Here is a 16,206-nt window from a genome sequence, read left to right on the forward strand (position 1 = left end):
ACATTCATTTTCAATGGAACCTTTTTCAAATGGAATCAGTTACAAAGTAACAACGGAATGAAAGAAAGATCAAACGGCCTCTCCTGATCTTCACATGTACAGTGGGATCTGAGAGCATTCTGCATAATTGAATCCACATTTTGTCATCATGAATTATATTGTCAGATTAATGAACAAAATCTGATGATAATTTTCTCCAACATGATTCCAAACAGCATCTTGAGCATCAATGGAAGGAGATGATCACATGATCAATATCAATATGTCTATATGTGACTAATCAAAATGAGTGTCTCATTTGTTAACGTTCATTAATGCATTAAATGAACTAACATTAACTACATTTAACAAATTAAACCTTATTGTAAAGTGTTTATATACTTATAAAACCTTATAATATTTATATATAATAATTAACCTAATATTTGTTTATTTTTAGGTTTAAATGGTTTAAACTCATTTATTTGCATTTGATATAATCTAGAGTCATTTAATGTTTATATCGTATATTTATACTTGTAAGACCTTATAATATTTATATTTCTATAATATTTATATTTCTTAAAATCCTAAAAGTTTTTTTTCTAGGGATAAACTAACTCATTACTTACATTTTATAAGAAATCATGCAGAATCTTTTAACATTTAAAATGTATAGTACATGTTAATACTTCATATTTCTACAATATTCTTTTTTCTTAAAATCCTAAAAGTTTGTTTATTTCTAGGTTTAATTAAATTTATTTAATTACATTTGATTAGTCACATTGAAATATATATATTTATAAATATAAACTATAAATCCTTACAATATTTATATTTCTATAATATTTGTATTATTATATACAAAAATATAATAATACAATATATATATATATATATATATATATATATATATATATATATATATATATATATATATATATATATATATATATATGTATATATACATATATATATATATGTATATATATATATATGTATATATATATATATATATATATATATATATATATATATATATTTAATATATTCATTTTATATCAGAATGTTTCTTCTTAATTTTGAAGTTTAAATGATAAAAAAATCTAAAATATTAAATCTCTCAAACTTTTGAACCCAATTGACCTTTCGCGAAAACCCGCTTCCCCCTTAGTTACTGTTGCTATGTCTGATAATCCATGAGCAAAGAGGGCAAGGGGCCAACAAACAAGACAGAGCAGGTTACATTTGGTATGAAACAAAGTTTCAGCTTTCAGATTTTGTCATTTTCAACAGCTCATCTCTTTACTACTAGTTATAGCATGAAATAAACGTGAATGAACATCAGAAGGAATGTTGTTTAAACCGCGAAAAGACGTCAAATCACACAATTTTTCAACTTCAAATACACCAACGTTAATCTACTAACTCTCCTGTCTGGTTTATTTGTCAGACAAAACGGTGGATTTGTCATTATAATTGGTCAGATCGCCTGTCAATCAAACTCCAGGTGAAGGGTTAATTGCATACATACAAATATACATAAACAAACAGCACTAGGATGTTTGTGAGATACAGACTCTGAAATACATTATAAAGTAAAACAAGCCGTGAACCACAGCGGTTAGCTCCTTCTTTTGTCAGTTTGTTATTAAACCTTTTTAATATAATAATAAAGCAATTAAAAAAAGAACACACAAATATAATAATAAAACCAGTGAATGTCAAGTTGATAGGATTTCATATACAAGTTAATTAATTCAATCTTGTCAAGCTGTTTTTTGCAATGAATGACCAAAAATAGACTTTACAATCTTGACTCTGTGGTAAATATATTAAAAACCTCTCATGAAAATCCAGGAGGATCTAATTTAAGGTCAGAGATTCTTCAATAACTCACAGAAATGATGATGTACATCTAAATGAACACTAAAAGAAACAATAAAAAATCCTGCCAGAGTGTTTTGAAAAAAAGACTCACACTTAAAGGCCAATGAGATTGAAACGAAAGAGACGCTGTTAATAAAGCAGAAAGACATTTTCAGCTAGTTGGGGTTGTTTGTCTGGCTTTGGTCTGTGGTCAGTCAGTGTGTGTGTGTGTGTGTTTGTGTAACATTACAGCGTTAAAGGCAAAATCAGTCTGAACTGCCTAAACCTGGTCAAGCGAAGTAGATACGCAGACAGATGTCAAATATGAGTCTCAGAGTAAACAAACCAAGACGAAAGGAGAGAGAGAGCGAGAGAGGTTTATCAGATCCTCTTCAAGTTTATCCCACAGAACTGCGACCGAACGATATATAGTATCAGAATATATTCACTATGATTTGGCCATTAATAGTCCTAAAGAGCATGTCATTAGACTAGTTTCACGTTTGTTCCTCGTCTCATGAGTATATCCGGATCCTGCGTTTCAGAAAGACGTCAAACTGTTAATATTGTTCATCTCGAAGCCACATGAAAATCAAAACTCAACAAAAAGCCATTTCCTGTGTTATCTGATCGAAAACAATGGAAAAGATTAATATGAAGAACTAAAAATGAACAAAAAGCTGTAAATCCAGGCTTTCAAACATCAGGTTTGAGGGTTTTGAATCTTACCTGACTCGGGGAGAGGAACTCTTGGTTGTTCTCACTCATGTACATGTTGTCACCATCAAACTGTGGGCAGATGGAGAGAAGAAGATTAAAGTTTGATTGGTCAGACAGCTGAGATAAAGGAAAATGATTTGCATATCAGACAGAACGTGGAAAAAAGGGAAAGAACAATTCCATCAAAACCGTCACAGAGACACAGAGAGAGAAAGACAGTATCCCACTGCCAAACCCTACTGTGCTGCCTACCTAGACAGCATTTTAGGGCATGTTCTGCTTCTTTTGCAAGTTCAGTTCTAAAGCAAGTAACATTCCTTTGCCATTCTAAATTAGAGCTTTAGTTTAATAACGCTGTCTTAACCAGGCATGATGGGACGCGGCTGGACCATTGTTTCGGTCACTCAGTATGTATTTTTAATAATGTTAAAATTGAGTACTATTTATTGATTTAAATATGTTGTTGTCCATTTCATTGCGAGTGCAGTGCAGAAACTCCGCCCACACACTCTTCTGATTGGCTGTTATTTTGGAATGTTTTGGTTGCGAGTCCAGTGCGCTTGCAAAGAGACTCCGCCCACACACTCTTCCGATTGGCTGTGATTTTGGATTGATTTGTTTGCGAGTCCAGTGCACTTGCAAAGAGACTCCGCCCACACACTCTTCTGATTGGCTGTGAATTTTGATTGATTTGGTCGCCAGTGCAGTGCACTTGCAAAGAAACTCCGCCCACACACTCTTCTGATTGGCTGTTATTTTGGAATGTTTTGGTTGCGAGTCCAGTGCGCTTGCAAAGAGACTCCGCCCACACACTCTTCCGATTGGCTGTGATTTTGGATTGATTTGGTTGCGAGTCCAGTGCGCTTGCAGAGAGACTCCGCCCACAAGCTCTTCCGATTGGCTGTAATTTTGGATTGATTTGGTTGCGAGTCCAGTGCGCTTGCAAAAAAACTCCGCCCACATGCTCTTCCGATTGGCTGTGATTTTGGAATGATTTGGTTGCGAGTGCAGTGCGCTTGCAGAGAGACTCCGCCCACAAGCTCTTCCGATTGGCTGTAATTTTGGATTGATTTGGTTGCGAGTCCAGTGCGCTTGCAAAAAAACTCCGCCCACATGCTCTTCCGATTGGCTGTGATTTTGGATTGATTTGGTTGCGAGTCCAGTGCGCTTGCAGAGAGACTCCGCCCAAATGCTCTTCTGATTGGCTGTAACTTTGGATTGATTTGGTTGCGAGTCCAGTGCGCTTGCAGAGAGACTCCGCCCACAAGCTCTTCCGATTGGCTGTAATTTTGGATTGATTTGGTTGCGAGTCCAGTGCGCTTGCAAAGAGACTCCGCCAACATGCTCTTCTGATTGGCTGTAATTTTGGATTGATTTGTTTGCGAGTGCAGTGCGTTTGCAAAGAGACTCCGCCCACACGCTCTTCTGATTGGCTGTAATTTTGGTTTGATTTGTTTGCGAGTCCAGTGCGCTTGCAAAGAGACTCCGCCCACACACTCTTCCGATTGGCTGTGATTTTGGATTGATTTGGTTGCGAGTCCAGTGCGCTTGCAAAGAGACTTCGCCCACACACTCTTCCGATTGGCTGTGATTTTGGATTGAATTTGTTGCGAGTCCAGTGCGCTTGCAAAGAGACTCCGCCCACACACTCTTCCGATTGGCTGTAATTTTGCATTGATTTGGTTGCGAGTCCATTGCGCTTGCAAAGAGACTCCGCCCACACACTCTTCCGATTGGCTGTGATTTTGGATTGAATTTGTTGCGAGTCCAGTGCGCTTGCAAAGAGACTCCGCCCACATGCTTTTCTGATTGGCTGTGATTTTGGATTGATTTGGTTGCGAGTCCAGTGCGCTTGCAAAGAGACTCCGCCCACACACTCTTCCGATTGGCTGTAATTTTGGATTGATTTGTTTGCGAGTGCAGTGCGCTTGCAGAGAGACTCCGCCCACACACTCTTCCGATTGGCTGTAATTTTGGATTGATTTGTTTGCGAGTGCAGTGCGCTTGCAAAGAGACTCCGCCCACACACTCTTCCGATTGGCTGTAATTTTGGATTGATTTGTTTGCGAGTGCAGTGCGCTTGCAAAGAGACTCCGCCCACACACTCTTCCGATTGGCTGTAATTTTGGATTGATTTGTTTGTGAGTGCAGTGCGCTTGCAGAGAGACTCCGCCCACACCCTCTTCTCATTGGCTGTGATTTTGGATTGATTTGGTTGCGAGTGCAGTGCGTTTGCAGAGAGACTCCGCCCACATGCTCTTCTGATTGGCTGTGTGCGCATACAAATTTCTTTTCACTGGAATCTTATTGAGTCTTAGAGGGCAAAACATCGGCCATCATATTGGATTTTGACCACCATGTATTAATAATATTGGCCATGATATTGGTTATGGGCCATCATAGACTTATAATATCAACCATCATATCAGTTATTAGCACACATATAAAATCTACATATGGACACACACACACACACATTATTAAGGATCACATTGTTATCTTAGCAAGTAGTCAAACTCTACTGGAATCAAATCTCCTCATATGCTGATATTTCATTTGCAAACAACTTTTTCTTCTGACAGACTGAACAGGTGAAAACGAGATAGAAAAACTGTCCTGGTTCTGAAATGATGGAGCGGTGTGAAAGGAAGGATATGACAGCTCGAAAGAGAGAATTTTAAAACCGACCACAATTGCCCTGCAGCTTGTGTCCTCAGATTGAAAGGTTGAGAACAAACACGTCGCTCCTGCTATCATGATTCTGAGGTGAATAACTCATAACTTTAGTTTTAAACACATACGAGGATGCAAGAGCAGGACGACCGCAGTCACCGAACACTGTCACAAAAGAGAAACACAACATAAGCTCTGACAGCTGTCAAATATAAGAGCAAAACGTACAATATAAAATCTATAAAAAGGCTATTTTTTTATTTTAATCAAAGCCTTGCATATTATGACTGAAGAAATAAACGACTCATTACTTCGTAATTTCTTCATAATCACTCGTAGACAAAACAACAACCAAGCAACGCTCATATTTACGCAACACTTATAAGACAAACAAACCAAAACAAAATATAATCACGCAAACAGGCAGTGCGTCAATGTGGTGTTTGCTAAAACCACACAAATCAATATGATACTAGAAAACTCAACGGCTAGATTTGAAAAGTAGATAGTATGTATAGCATGCACAATATATCACTGAACAAACAGTATCAGATTTCATAAAATCTAAGCATTGCAAATTAGTGCATCTCTACTAAATAACAAAAGGCCCACGTTGCCCACAATGTTTCACATCATGCATTGCATGTCCTCAGCAGGTAAATGCAACAGAGAAAACCAACACTAGAGAATCAGCGAGCTTCTCTCTTTCAGGGCGTCCTCATCCATCTCTCTCCTCCCAGAGAAATGTGATATTATACTGCCATCCGACATCATGCATAATGACAAACCCGTCAAACAGCTGATGGGGGTCGTAGAGCATTTCTAATGCGAACACCTCCCACCCCCACACGCACATTATATGTATATGAGTGTGTGTGTGTGTGTGTGTGTGTGTGCTAAACATTCATCATGCATTTATATATTCTATACAGCAAACTGCAGCATCAATAATACAGTATTGTAGCATTGCATCGCATTGCACACACACACACACACACACATTACTAAAGGCAGCACTGATAGTTTTGTTTATCGTCTTCTTCTGGAAATGCACTAGGATATCTCCACCCCCCAACTCTTCTAATTAAAATGCAAATATATCCAAACGCACTATAGACATCTTCACAAATTACACCCTTTCACAGTGTGTTTGTGTGCACATGTGTGTGTGTGTGTGTGTGTGAGTGAGAGAGAGAGAGAGAGAGTGTGTGGGGGTGGTGTGAAGTTATAATGGAAGATTAAAAGATTTTCCCCCTTATCTGGAGATTTTATTACATTCAGACACGTGTGCACAGAAATATATATACACTTGCGCTCAAAAGTTTGGGGTCAATAAGATTTTATTTAATTTTTTTTAAAGAAATTAATACTTGTATTTAGCAGGGATGCAGTAAATTTAAACTTTCTATTCCTCAAAGACGACTGTTTTCAAATTTGATGATAATCATAAATGTTTCTTGAGCAGCAAATCATCATATTAGAATGATTTCTGAAGGATCATGTGACACTGAAGACTGGAGTAATGATGCTGAAAATCCATCTTTGATCACAGGAATAAATTACACTTTACTATATATTCACATAGAAAACAGCTATTTTACATTGTAAAAATATTTTGTGATTTTTACTGTATTTTTGATCAAATAAATTCAGGTTTGATCACAGGAATAAATTACACTTTACTATATATTCACATAGAAAACATCTGTTTTACATTGTAAAAATATTTTGTGATTTTTACTGTATTTTTGATCAAATAAATTCAGCTTTGATCAAAGGAATAAATTACACTTTAAAATATATTCACATAGAAAACAGCTTTTTTGAATTGTAAAAATATTTCACAATTTTACTGTATTTTTAATCAAATAAATGCAGCCGTTGTGAGCAACAGCATTTAATTCTTCACAATTCAATAGTTTCACTACCCAGAAGAACATTTAATCAGTCAGTAGTTGCTCAGGAGAATGTTTGAGTTCATATTTAAGATCTTCCGATTGCCGATTCTGGTATCCATCATGGTGAATTTTCATTTAAGACAGACACCGCATCGAGTATGTTTGTATAAAGCGCTTCTCAGATGTCTTTAACTCTATTAAAACAGCTCATATTATATCACACCCTTCCGTTTAAGGCCAGTTCCTGTAGAAAGAGCCACAAATACAAACACAGAGCTGAACACCTGTGAGTGTGTGTGTGTGTGTGTGTGTGTGTGTGTGTGTGTGTGTGTGTGTGTATATATAGTTCAAAACATACTGAGAATCAGTGAAATATATATATTCGTTTCCAAAATAATATCTGCCCTGCATAAAGACTTATTTTTATACAGTGATATTGTTTTTTTATTGTTCTTATTGCATGTTGTTTCTTCTTATTCATATGTGTATTGACCCTATTGTGTATTATTCTTACTGGCTATTGTCTCTTATATTTAGTGTCTGTATTTTATTGTTTCTTGTGAGCCTCTTCTTTCTTGAACAAAATAAGACTTTCATTGTACTAAAGTGCCGATGACAATAAATCTTTTGCATCTAATAGCATACACAATAAACAATGCAAACATGCTTCATTGTTGTCACATGACTAGGTTCACACAAAATAGGATAAAATAAGGAGTCAAGAAAGTGATTGTGATTGATTTCACGTCTGAAAATGGAAGGTCAAGCGCATTGCATTGTGGGACACAGTATCTCATGCAGCAATGTATACTGCACATTTTGACAAATGTCATCCAATGCATGTGGAGCATTAGCATAGTGTGCTCCGTATTCATACTACAGGACTAGTATGACTAGTATATCAGTATTTGCTCTCTCTCGGCACATCTGCCACGCCAGGCTTTTCTATTACCCATCTAATTGCACATTCGGCAGTGACAAGAGCTCATTAGTGCTTAATTACACACGTGTTATTTAGTACAAACATCTCCATTTGGGCCCCTTTTGCCGTGTAATTGTTCTGCGGGGACGGCCGTTGAGATGGAGGGCACGTCGGAGTGATTCGTGCTGAGTACGGAAGGCTGGAAGTAGGTCATGTGCCGTAGCAATAAACAAGGAATGCTGCAATAAAATAATATAGTCACACACACACACACACACACACACAAATGCACTCATGCCGAAGCAAGTAATATCCAAAGCTCATGTAATATTTACAGTGCACTAATAGATAGATGGCAGAGAGAAAGAGCCTCTTTTGCATTTGAATTTCAGAGAAAGCTGCAGACTACATGAATACTGGTTCTGTAAGTTTGTTGTTTGCATTATAGAAATCTGACTATGAGATTGACTGATGCATATGGGTCCAAAAGTCTGAGAACACACTGAAAATCTGGGATTTTGTACATTTAAAGGGGTCTTGACATGGATTTTTAAAATAATTATTTTAATATGTTCGCTTATAGGTTCATTTATAATGTTAGTAAAGCACAAAAATAAAAACAAAACATATATATGCAAAAACAAAAACATTCTGAGCCTCTGTCTGAAATTATCTGTTTTTAAGGCACGGCTCCTTTAAGGCTTGTCACTGTTATGATTGGCTAACATCACTGCATGGGAAACAGTATAAACGCCCATTCACTGTCTGAAATAGTTTTATATTATCCATATAAATCCGTCATTCACCAACAGAGCATTACGAAATCATTTACTTGCAGTTTGTGATGCAGCTGCTGTCAAATCCAATACAGTCGACTGCTTCAACAAAAGTTTCTTTGCAAACTGTCCATTACACTGTGCCTTGTTTACAAAATAAAATGCTCCGAACAAACATATAATCCTCCGACGCGATCCGGGACGCCATTAAAATAAACCATCCACTTGTTTCCGACACTGGGATCCTTCTGAAGTCTGTACAGAGACTCAAACCAGCTATTTAAACTGCAAACGTTCTTTCACTCTTTCATTTGTCCTGTTGTGGACAGACTCAAGCGCATGGAGTACAATCAGAAACTGAACTGATCTGTGTACTGTATCAGTGTAGACAGCATCACTGATTATAATGGCTTCAGAAACTGAATGCACATTTATAAACTGTATCAGTGTAGACAGCATCAGTCATTATAATGGCTTCTTTTTGCTTTAGACGCGACGCTCACATCCAGTGTAGGCAAATGTCAGCCGATAATCACTTGAATGCCAATGGGCGTGGCCTATGGTGTGATGATGTATAACTATTGGTCGATGTCATGCTCTGGAGGCGGTCATATGCAAATGTATTGCCTGTGTGACATCAGATTCCGCAATATCCAAACGAGCCGTTTTTGGAGCTTAATTAAATAAATACTGTTTATAATGAGGAGGACGTTTTAAGTTATGAAACTTGCAGGATGTTTTAATGGTACAAAGACCTCTTATATGTCAAAAGATCATTGATTTCTCATGTCATGACCCCTTTAAACCTGGAAATTAAGTTTTAGGATTTTGGAAAATATTTAATAATGTAAGGTTTTATAAGTATAAATATACTTTTATACCCTATTTAAACTTAAAAACTTGATCAGTTGCTGCCTGTATAAGTTATGTCAACAAAGTATATTAATCTGACTTTTAAAAAAATTGAGTCGAATCTCGTATAACTTATAAAAGTTGAAATTGCTTAAATTATTTTGTTGAGTTCAGTGCCATGACTTATTGATCATATTTTTTCAGTTAAATATTAAATATTAAAAAGATTCTGGACTATTTCTGTGTGACTAATTAAATTAGTAATTAAGTAAATTGGTTTATTTAAACCTAAATAACAGATTCAGCATGTTGAAAACATATAAATGTTACGGAAATATAAACATTGTATAAGTATAAATATATACTAGAAATAATAAATATTACAATGATTCTGGACTATTTCTGTGTGATGTAAGTAAATGAGTTCATCAGTATCATAGAATTAAACCTACCATTAGGTTTTATAAGTATAAATGCACAATATAAGTTATAAATATTAAAAGATGCTGCATTATCATTATCAATGCCACTCATTTACTAACATTTGATTATTCATATATAGACATATTGATATTGATCATGTGACTGACAGTCAGATTTTCTCTTTCAATTAAATTAAAATCATCTCAAATCTTTCTGATCATAAGCATTTGTTGATGTAGCTACAGTTTTGAGACATTCCCAAATGCATGTTTATTTTTCAGACTCAAAATGCAAGTATTTTCAACTAGAAAAACGCAAAATAGAAGCATTTTCACAAGCAGCCTTGAACTTTTGAACCCAACAGTATTTTTTAAGTTTTTAAACATGATGCAATAATGCAATGAGCATTGCAAAGAGGAGTTTAACCATTGTAAAATCACTTAAAATGCACAAATGTGAGTGTCTTTGAGCTTTGAAAAATGATGGCAACAATAATATGAGTTAAAAGTTTGTTAAATAGGTAAAACTACTAATAATAATCATCAACCCTTGCCAATAGTTCATTAATACAGAATGTGCATCAGCATTTTAAACAGCCCACAAATTCAATCAGAAATCTGAGTTTGAATGCAAATTACAAATCATTCTGGATGCTGATTGGTCGATACAGTTAAAACACACAACTATGGTGTGAAACAGCTGTTGCAACACGACCTCTCGAACCCGACTGCTTAATTAAACATGCAATTCGATTCAGTTCACCAGAGTCCAATTCACACGTCAGCTTGCTTTGCTTCTGACCTTTTATTCTGTCTCAGTTACTGTAATCTGGCATCCAGCGCGCTCGTCCGGGCCAACTTGGACTGAACAATTCAAACAATCCAGTTGTTGCCAGAACAGCGCTCACAATCCCAGAGAACAGCGGCGGTAATGACGGGAGCTACCGGTGCTCGTCTCCTCTCCGGAGAATGAATAATATTCTGGCAGTGCCGAATCTAATAGGCGCTCTCTCTTAGATATTCAGCTGAGAATGGCACTTATGAAATATTAATATCATACAAAAATATGGCAACTCCAGCGCACTCCATCTCTCAAACTCCAGCGTAATTGACTATGCAAGTCTCTCCAAATCAGGCAGAGGGAGAAAGAAAGGAAAAACAGAAAGCAAGAATATGTCAGCTTTGTGGCAGAAGAAGACGATCCGCGTCTCACAAATGAGGAAGAATTAAATGTACAGATGTGACAAATGGCCGACGGATCTGATGATTGCACAAAAACACAAATGCACACGCAGCAGAACCCAATTAAACAAGCCAACGGTGATTGTGTGAACGCTAAACCACGGTAAATTACGATAATTGGACATGTTTACACATTCAGATAAATTAAAGCATTAATAACAAACACTTGAATCACAAATGGACCACGACTGGAATGTATTCAAATAAAAAACTCAATGTTTATTCCTGTCTGACCGTGAAGTGTTGAAACCTCCTCAACCGATTTAATATGAAAACAAACCAACACAGAAATGCGTTTCGCTGCAGATTTGTGAAATGTAACGCCTAAAGAGCCACGCCCTCCATGTTCTCTGATTGCCTAATCATATACGAGTCTTAAAGAGCCACAACAAATTCACGACCTCCAGCTGTGACTGTTATTGTGTGGCTTTATTTCATTCTTCTTTAAAGCTCAAGTAAGAAGAAACACATTTTATGCGGCGCATTTAAACGGCTTTGTGTCCTAAACACACACAGACCAAAACTCAACAGCTTTCTTTAATAATAAAGGCCTAAAAAACTTGTTTTAGATGTGAGATTTCAGATACAAAGACCTTTACGACTTACAGTATTTCTTTATACAGTACTAGATCAACAAATAAACAACATATACAAATGAATAATACATTCATTTATGCCATTTTTTAATAATATTTTATATTTTATTACTAATTAAAATTTTTAGTGTGTGTGGTTTTGTTTAAATACATATATCATATATATATATATATATATATATATATATATATATATATATATATATACACACAGTACTGGATCAACAAAAAAACAACATGTACAAATGAATAAATGAATAATATTATATTATATATATACACATATATATATATATATATATATATATATATATATATATATATATATATATATATATATATATATATACAGTACTGGATCAACAAATAAATAATATATAGAAATAAATAAATGAATAATACATTCATTATAATTGTAATATATTATTAATATTAATTAATATTCACACATAAAACAATAATTTCTGTATAAATTATTATAAAATTAATAAAATAAAAAACCTAACTATTTGTGTTACCAGAGTATATATATATATATATTACTTTTACAAAATTAAATAAGGCCAAATAGATCTTAGAAATTCTCAAATGATTAATATGGAAATATAATATTAGGAAATATGACACTTTAAATATATACGATAAGGGAAACCAAACACAACATAATATTCACAGAAATTTGTAATATACTTGAGTAAAATCAAATATTCAGGTGGGACTTGTAAACATGTTACAGTATGACATTTTTGGCTATTATTTTTTGCCTGCACATGCATGAAATCAGCGGAAGAGCCATTGAAAAGTTATAAGATATTTTTTGAAATAAAAATAAAAACAACATGCACTAACGAATCATGCACAATAAATATATTAGGAGTAGTGTAAGTAAGCCGGCTCCAATCAGATTTCATGTTGTCTTTAAAGTATATAATAAAAGTGGGCGTTTGGGTTTTAATAGCGATCATGCATTGAAAGCAGTTTATAGTTCTGTGACGCCCATAAATCTGTATCACATGAGATTATAGTCCTGGATTAACGAGATGAGAACTCAATTTGAAAACACCCACAAATTAGCATCAATTGATATTGTGAGTTTGCGGGTCCAGACGACAGCGGCGCCGTTCCCGGGATTACACGCTCACGCCGAGCCAACATCAAAACATTACATTAGCACATATTTAGCAGAGGAGGAAAATTTAAGATCTCATTTGGGTAATCCTGTCGTCTTCAGGCGGTTTAGTGTCGTCACCTCGCTGTGTGTGTTTAACGTTTAGCTTAGAGATGAAATGCCACCAAATGAGGGAAACCACTGCGAAAACTCTTAATGAGATCTCGTTAATATCTCAATTGCTTCAGCCAAAAAACTCAATATGAACTCAAACATTTCTCATCAAATGAGCTGAGCTGCTATAAACACTCGTACTGTGGCTCTTATTCGTCATGAAAGTTTTAGGAGAAACATCAAAGTTGATGCATGAACGAGCAAAAGCTTCTGCAGGAAAAATCATCTCAATTGTTTCTCCTAAACAGCAATGAGATTAAATGGAGAGTAAGAAAACTGAAAATTTTACGTTTAATTCAATGTTACTTGCAATTATTTGTGAAATTATCTGTTTCTGAGTGAAAATTGTTCCTACGCCAATTTCTTTTTCAGTACAGACACCAAAAATACACAATCTAAAGTCATAGATCTCAATGTGAACGCAAACATTTCTAATCAAATGATCTGAGCTGCTGTGAAAACTCGTTTTATAGCTCTTTACTCTTGATGATGGCTATACTGACTCATTTGGGTCTGTTTTGCATTATAAAAAGCATTTTAGGAGAAATATTTGAGACAAAAATGATACATCAAATCTCCGAAACAACAACATTTTCCTCTGGCACCATGTGAAAAAAGGAGGGAAAGAGACTCACAGTGAGAGAAAGAAAGACTGTTGGTTTCAGAGCAATAAAACTCTCTGAAAATAACCGTGTGTGTGTGTGTGTCGTTCACCTCCAGAGGAAGCTGAAAGGTGAGGGTGGGTGTGTGCATGTGCGGGGGGGTTATTTTAGCTAGTGAGCGGATGTTTAACTGAACCAACTTTTAACTGAACCCTGTGTGTCGAGATGTAAAGATACCGAACAAAGGCCTAAAACCTCGTTCTCCTCCCCTCACCGCAACACCTGACGCACGGGGCCGAGGAGAAACGGCACGTTTCCTCTCAGAGCTGTTAAAGTGGTTGTTCTGAGCTCAACCTTCATGCCAAGGTTTGGTTAGACTTCTTAAAAGGCGGCTGAGGAGACGCTTGATAAAAGGCAGATAATTTTAAACCATTCATATGTAAATGCATGTACGCATCCGGAAAACTGAGCAAAAAAGAAAAAGATTTTTTTTTTTCCTCTGTCTTTTTTTAGATCGTTCCTCAGAACTCTGGGCATTGTAAAAAAATATGATATTTTTTTCTGTTTTATTTATGAAAGACTGTGAAAGAACTTTAACTAACTGCAGAATAATGAAGCGCGCACATACATCAGGCCCTCGCGCGCCAAATATGTTTAAATATTCCTATACATCACTATACTTTCTATGATTTTATGATGATATGAGAATCCAGAATTCAGGGTTCCCACACCTTTGACCAAATTCCATGACTTATTCCAGGCTTTAATCATTACTGCATAACTGTAAAAATATTTAAAAATACTGTTTTCCACTGAAACAGTAATATACCATAAAACAATGCATTCTGGGTCATATTTGTCATTTTAAGAAAAGAGGCCTATAGGCTACTCTCTCAAAAACGATAAATAATATTACCCAGAATGCATTGTTTTATGGTATATTACTGTTTCAATGGAAAAACTGTATTTTACTGTGTAAATTTGTTTTGTTTTTTACAGCTATTTTATTTATATATATAATATATTATGTATGTGTAATACATATATTAATATATGTATATATATATATGTATATATATAATATACATACATACATACATAATATATATTATATATTATATATTATATATATATATATATATATATATATATATATATATATATATATATATATATATATATATATATATATATATATATATATAATGTTTTTTTTCTTCATTATATATATATATATATTCAGATTTTTTGTCCTAGAGAAGTCATGGAAATTAATAGTATAAAAATAAAGAAAAATCTGTATTTTATAATTTCTATGTTAAAGATTACCATAGTATTACCACACATGCTCAAAAAACATTGTATATGCATACATTTTATGCTATTTTTTATTAGTTCATGCTTATAGTTACTAAAATATTACATTTTTAAAAATAATAAAACACATATTGACAGTAAAATTACAAAAAATGTGCCATGGAAATGTTATTCCTCAACACACTACATTAAGGCAATACCATGGTAAAGTAATAAGAAATCTGAATTTTATAATTTCTATGTTAAAGATTACCATAGTATTACCACATATGCTTAAAAACCATTGCATATCCATGCATTTTGTAGTATTTTTTTTCCCTTACAAAAAGTGCTTATTTTGTGCAATATTTAAAATAATAAAATATATACTATAATGATAATAAACATAAAAATATGCAATGTAAATGTTATTTTTTAACACTACCATGATGGCAATACCATGACATTGTTTTAAAGTACCTCAAAGTACAAAGACATGTGAACATGAAAACCACATGGTCCCATCTTTACCATATTCCATTTTAAAATTCCCTGATATTCCCATGTTTTCTCACGGCCGTGGGAACCCTGATAATGGATCAGATGAGGTACGACCGGTCAGCGTGAGCTGCTTTGTTAGCACTTCAGCGCCGATAAATGATTTACGATGGCGCTTTCTGGAACATCAATACCATCTCGTTTCTAATTAAAAAGAAGCCGCCCACAATATTGCACACGGCGGTGTTCACCCGAGCAGGACGACGAGAAGATCATTCCAAAAGAAAAGCTACTGCAGAGGATTCGGTCAGTGTTTTGGAACAATTTTATTTCCACAGTCTCACATTTTCAGTTAATGTGCTGAGTAGATCAATTGAAAACAAAAGCGGCAGGCGCTCGCATGAAGTTCGAGATTTTCCAGTGAGTCAGACATGTTTTACTTTGTTAAATACAGACGTCCTTTCAAGTAACGGAAAGTGAAAAAGGAAACTTGGGTAATTCTGAGTCAAACATGTTCACTTTTGAACATGAGTCACTTTTGAGTGTGTGAACAGTTGCAACACTGCAAACATTTTT

The 16,206-nt window shown here is 34.9% G+C and overlaps 1 protein-coding gene across 14 annotated transcripts in view; it reads right to left on the bottom strand.

Annotated features, from left to right (window-relative positions):
* The window catches only part of tox2 (TOX high mobility group box family member 2), a 187,821-nt gene that overhangs the window by 69,070 nt on the left and 102,545 nt on the right, over positions 1-16,206 (bottom strand). For 10 of the 14 annotated variants that reach the window (XM_067373447.1, XM_067373449.1, XM_067373446.1 and 7 more), the window contains one exon: positions 2,581-2,640. In XM_067373447.1, the coding sequence (XP_067229548.1) occupies positions 2,581-2,640 (60 nt within the window). Of the gene's footprint in view, positions 1-2,580; positions 2,641-5,259; positions 5,528-5,865; positions 6,092-16,206 lie in introns of those variants that run through there. The other 4 variants (XM_067373452.1, XM_067373451.1, XM_067373450.1 and 1 more) reach the window with 4 other exon arrangements.

The sequence above is a fragment of the Chanodichthys erythropterus genome, chromosome 21 (genome assembly GCF_024489055.1).
Source record: "Chanodichthys erythropterus isolate Z2021 chromosome 21, ASM2448905v1, whole genome shotgun sequence".
Classification (NCBI taxonomy): Eukaryota; Metazoa; Chordata; class Actinopteri; order Cypriniformes; family Xenocyprididae; genus Chanodichthys; species Chanodichthys erythropterus.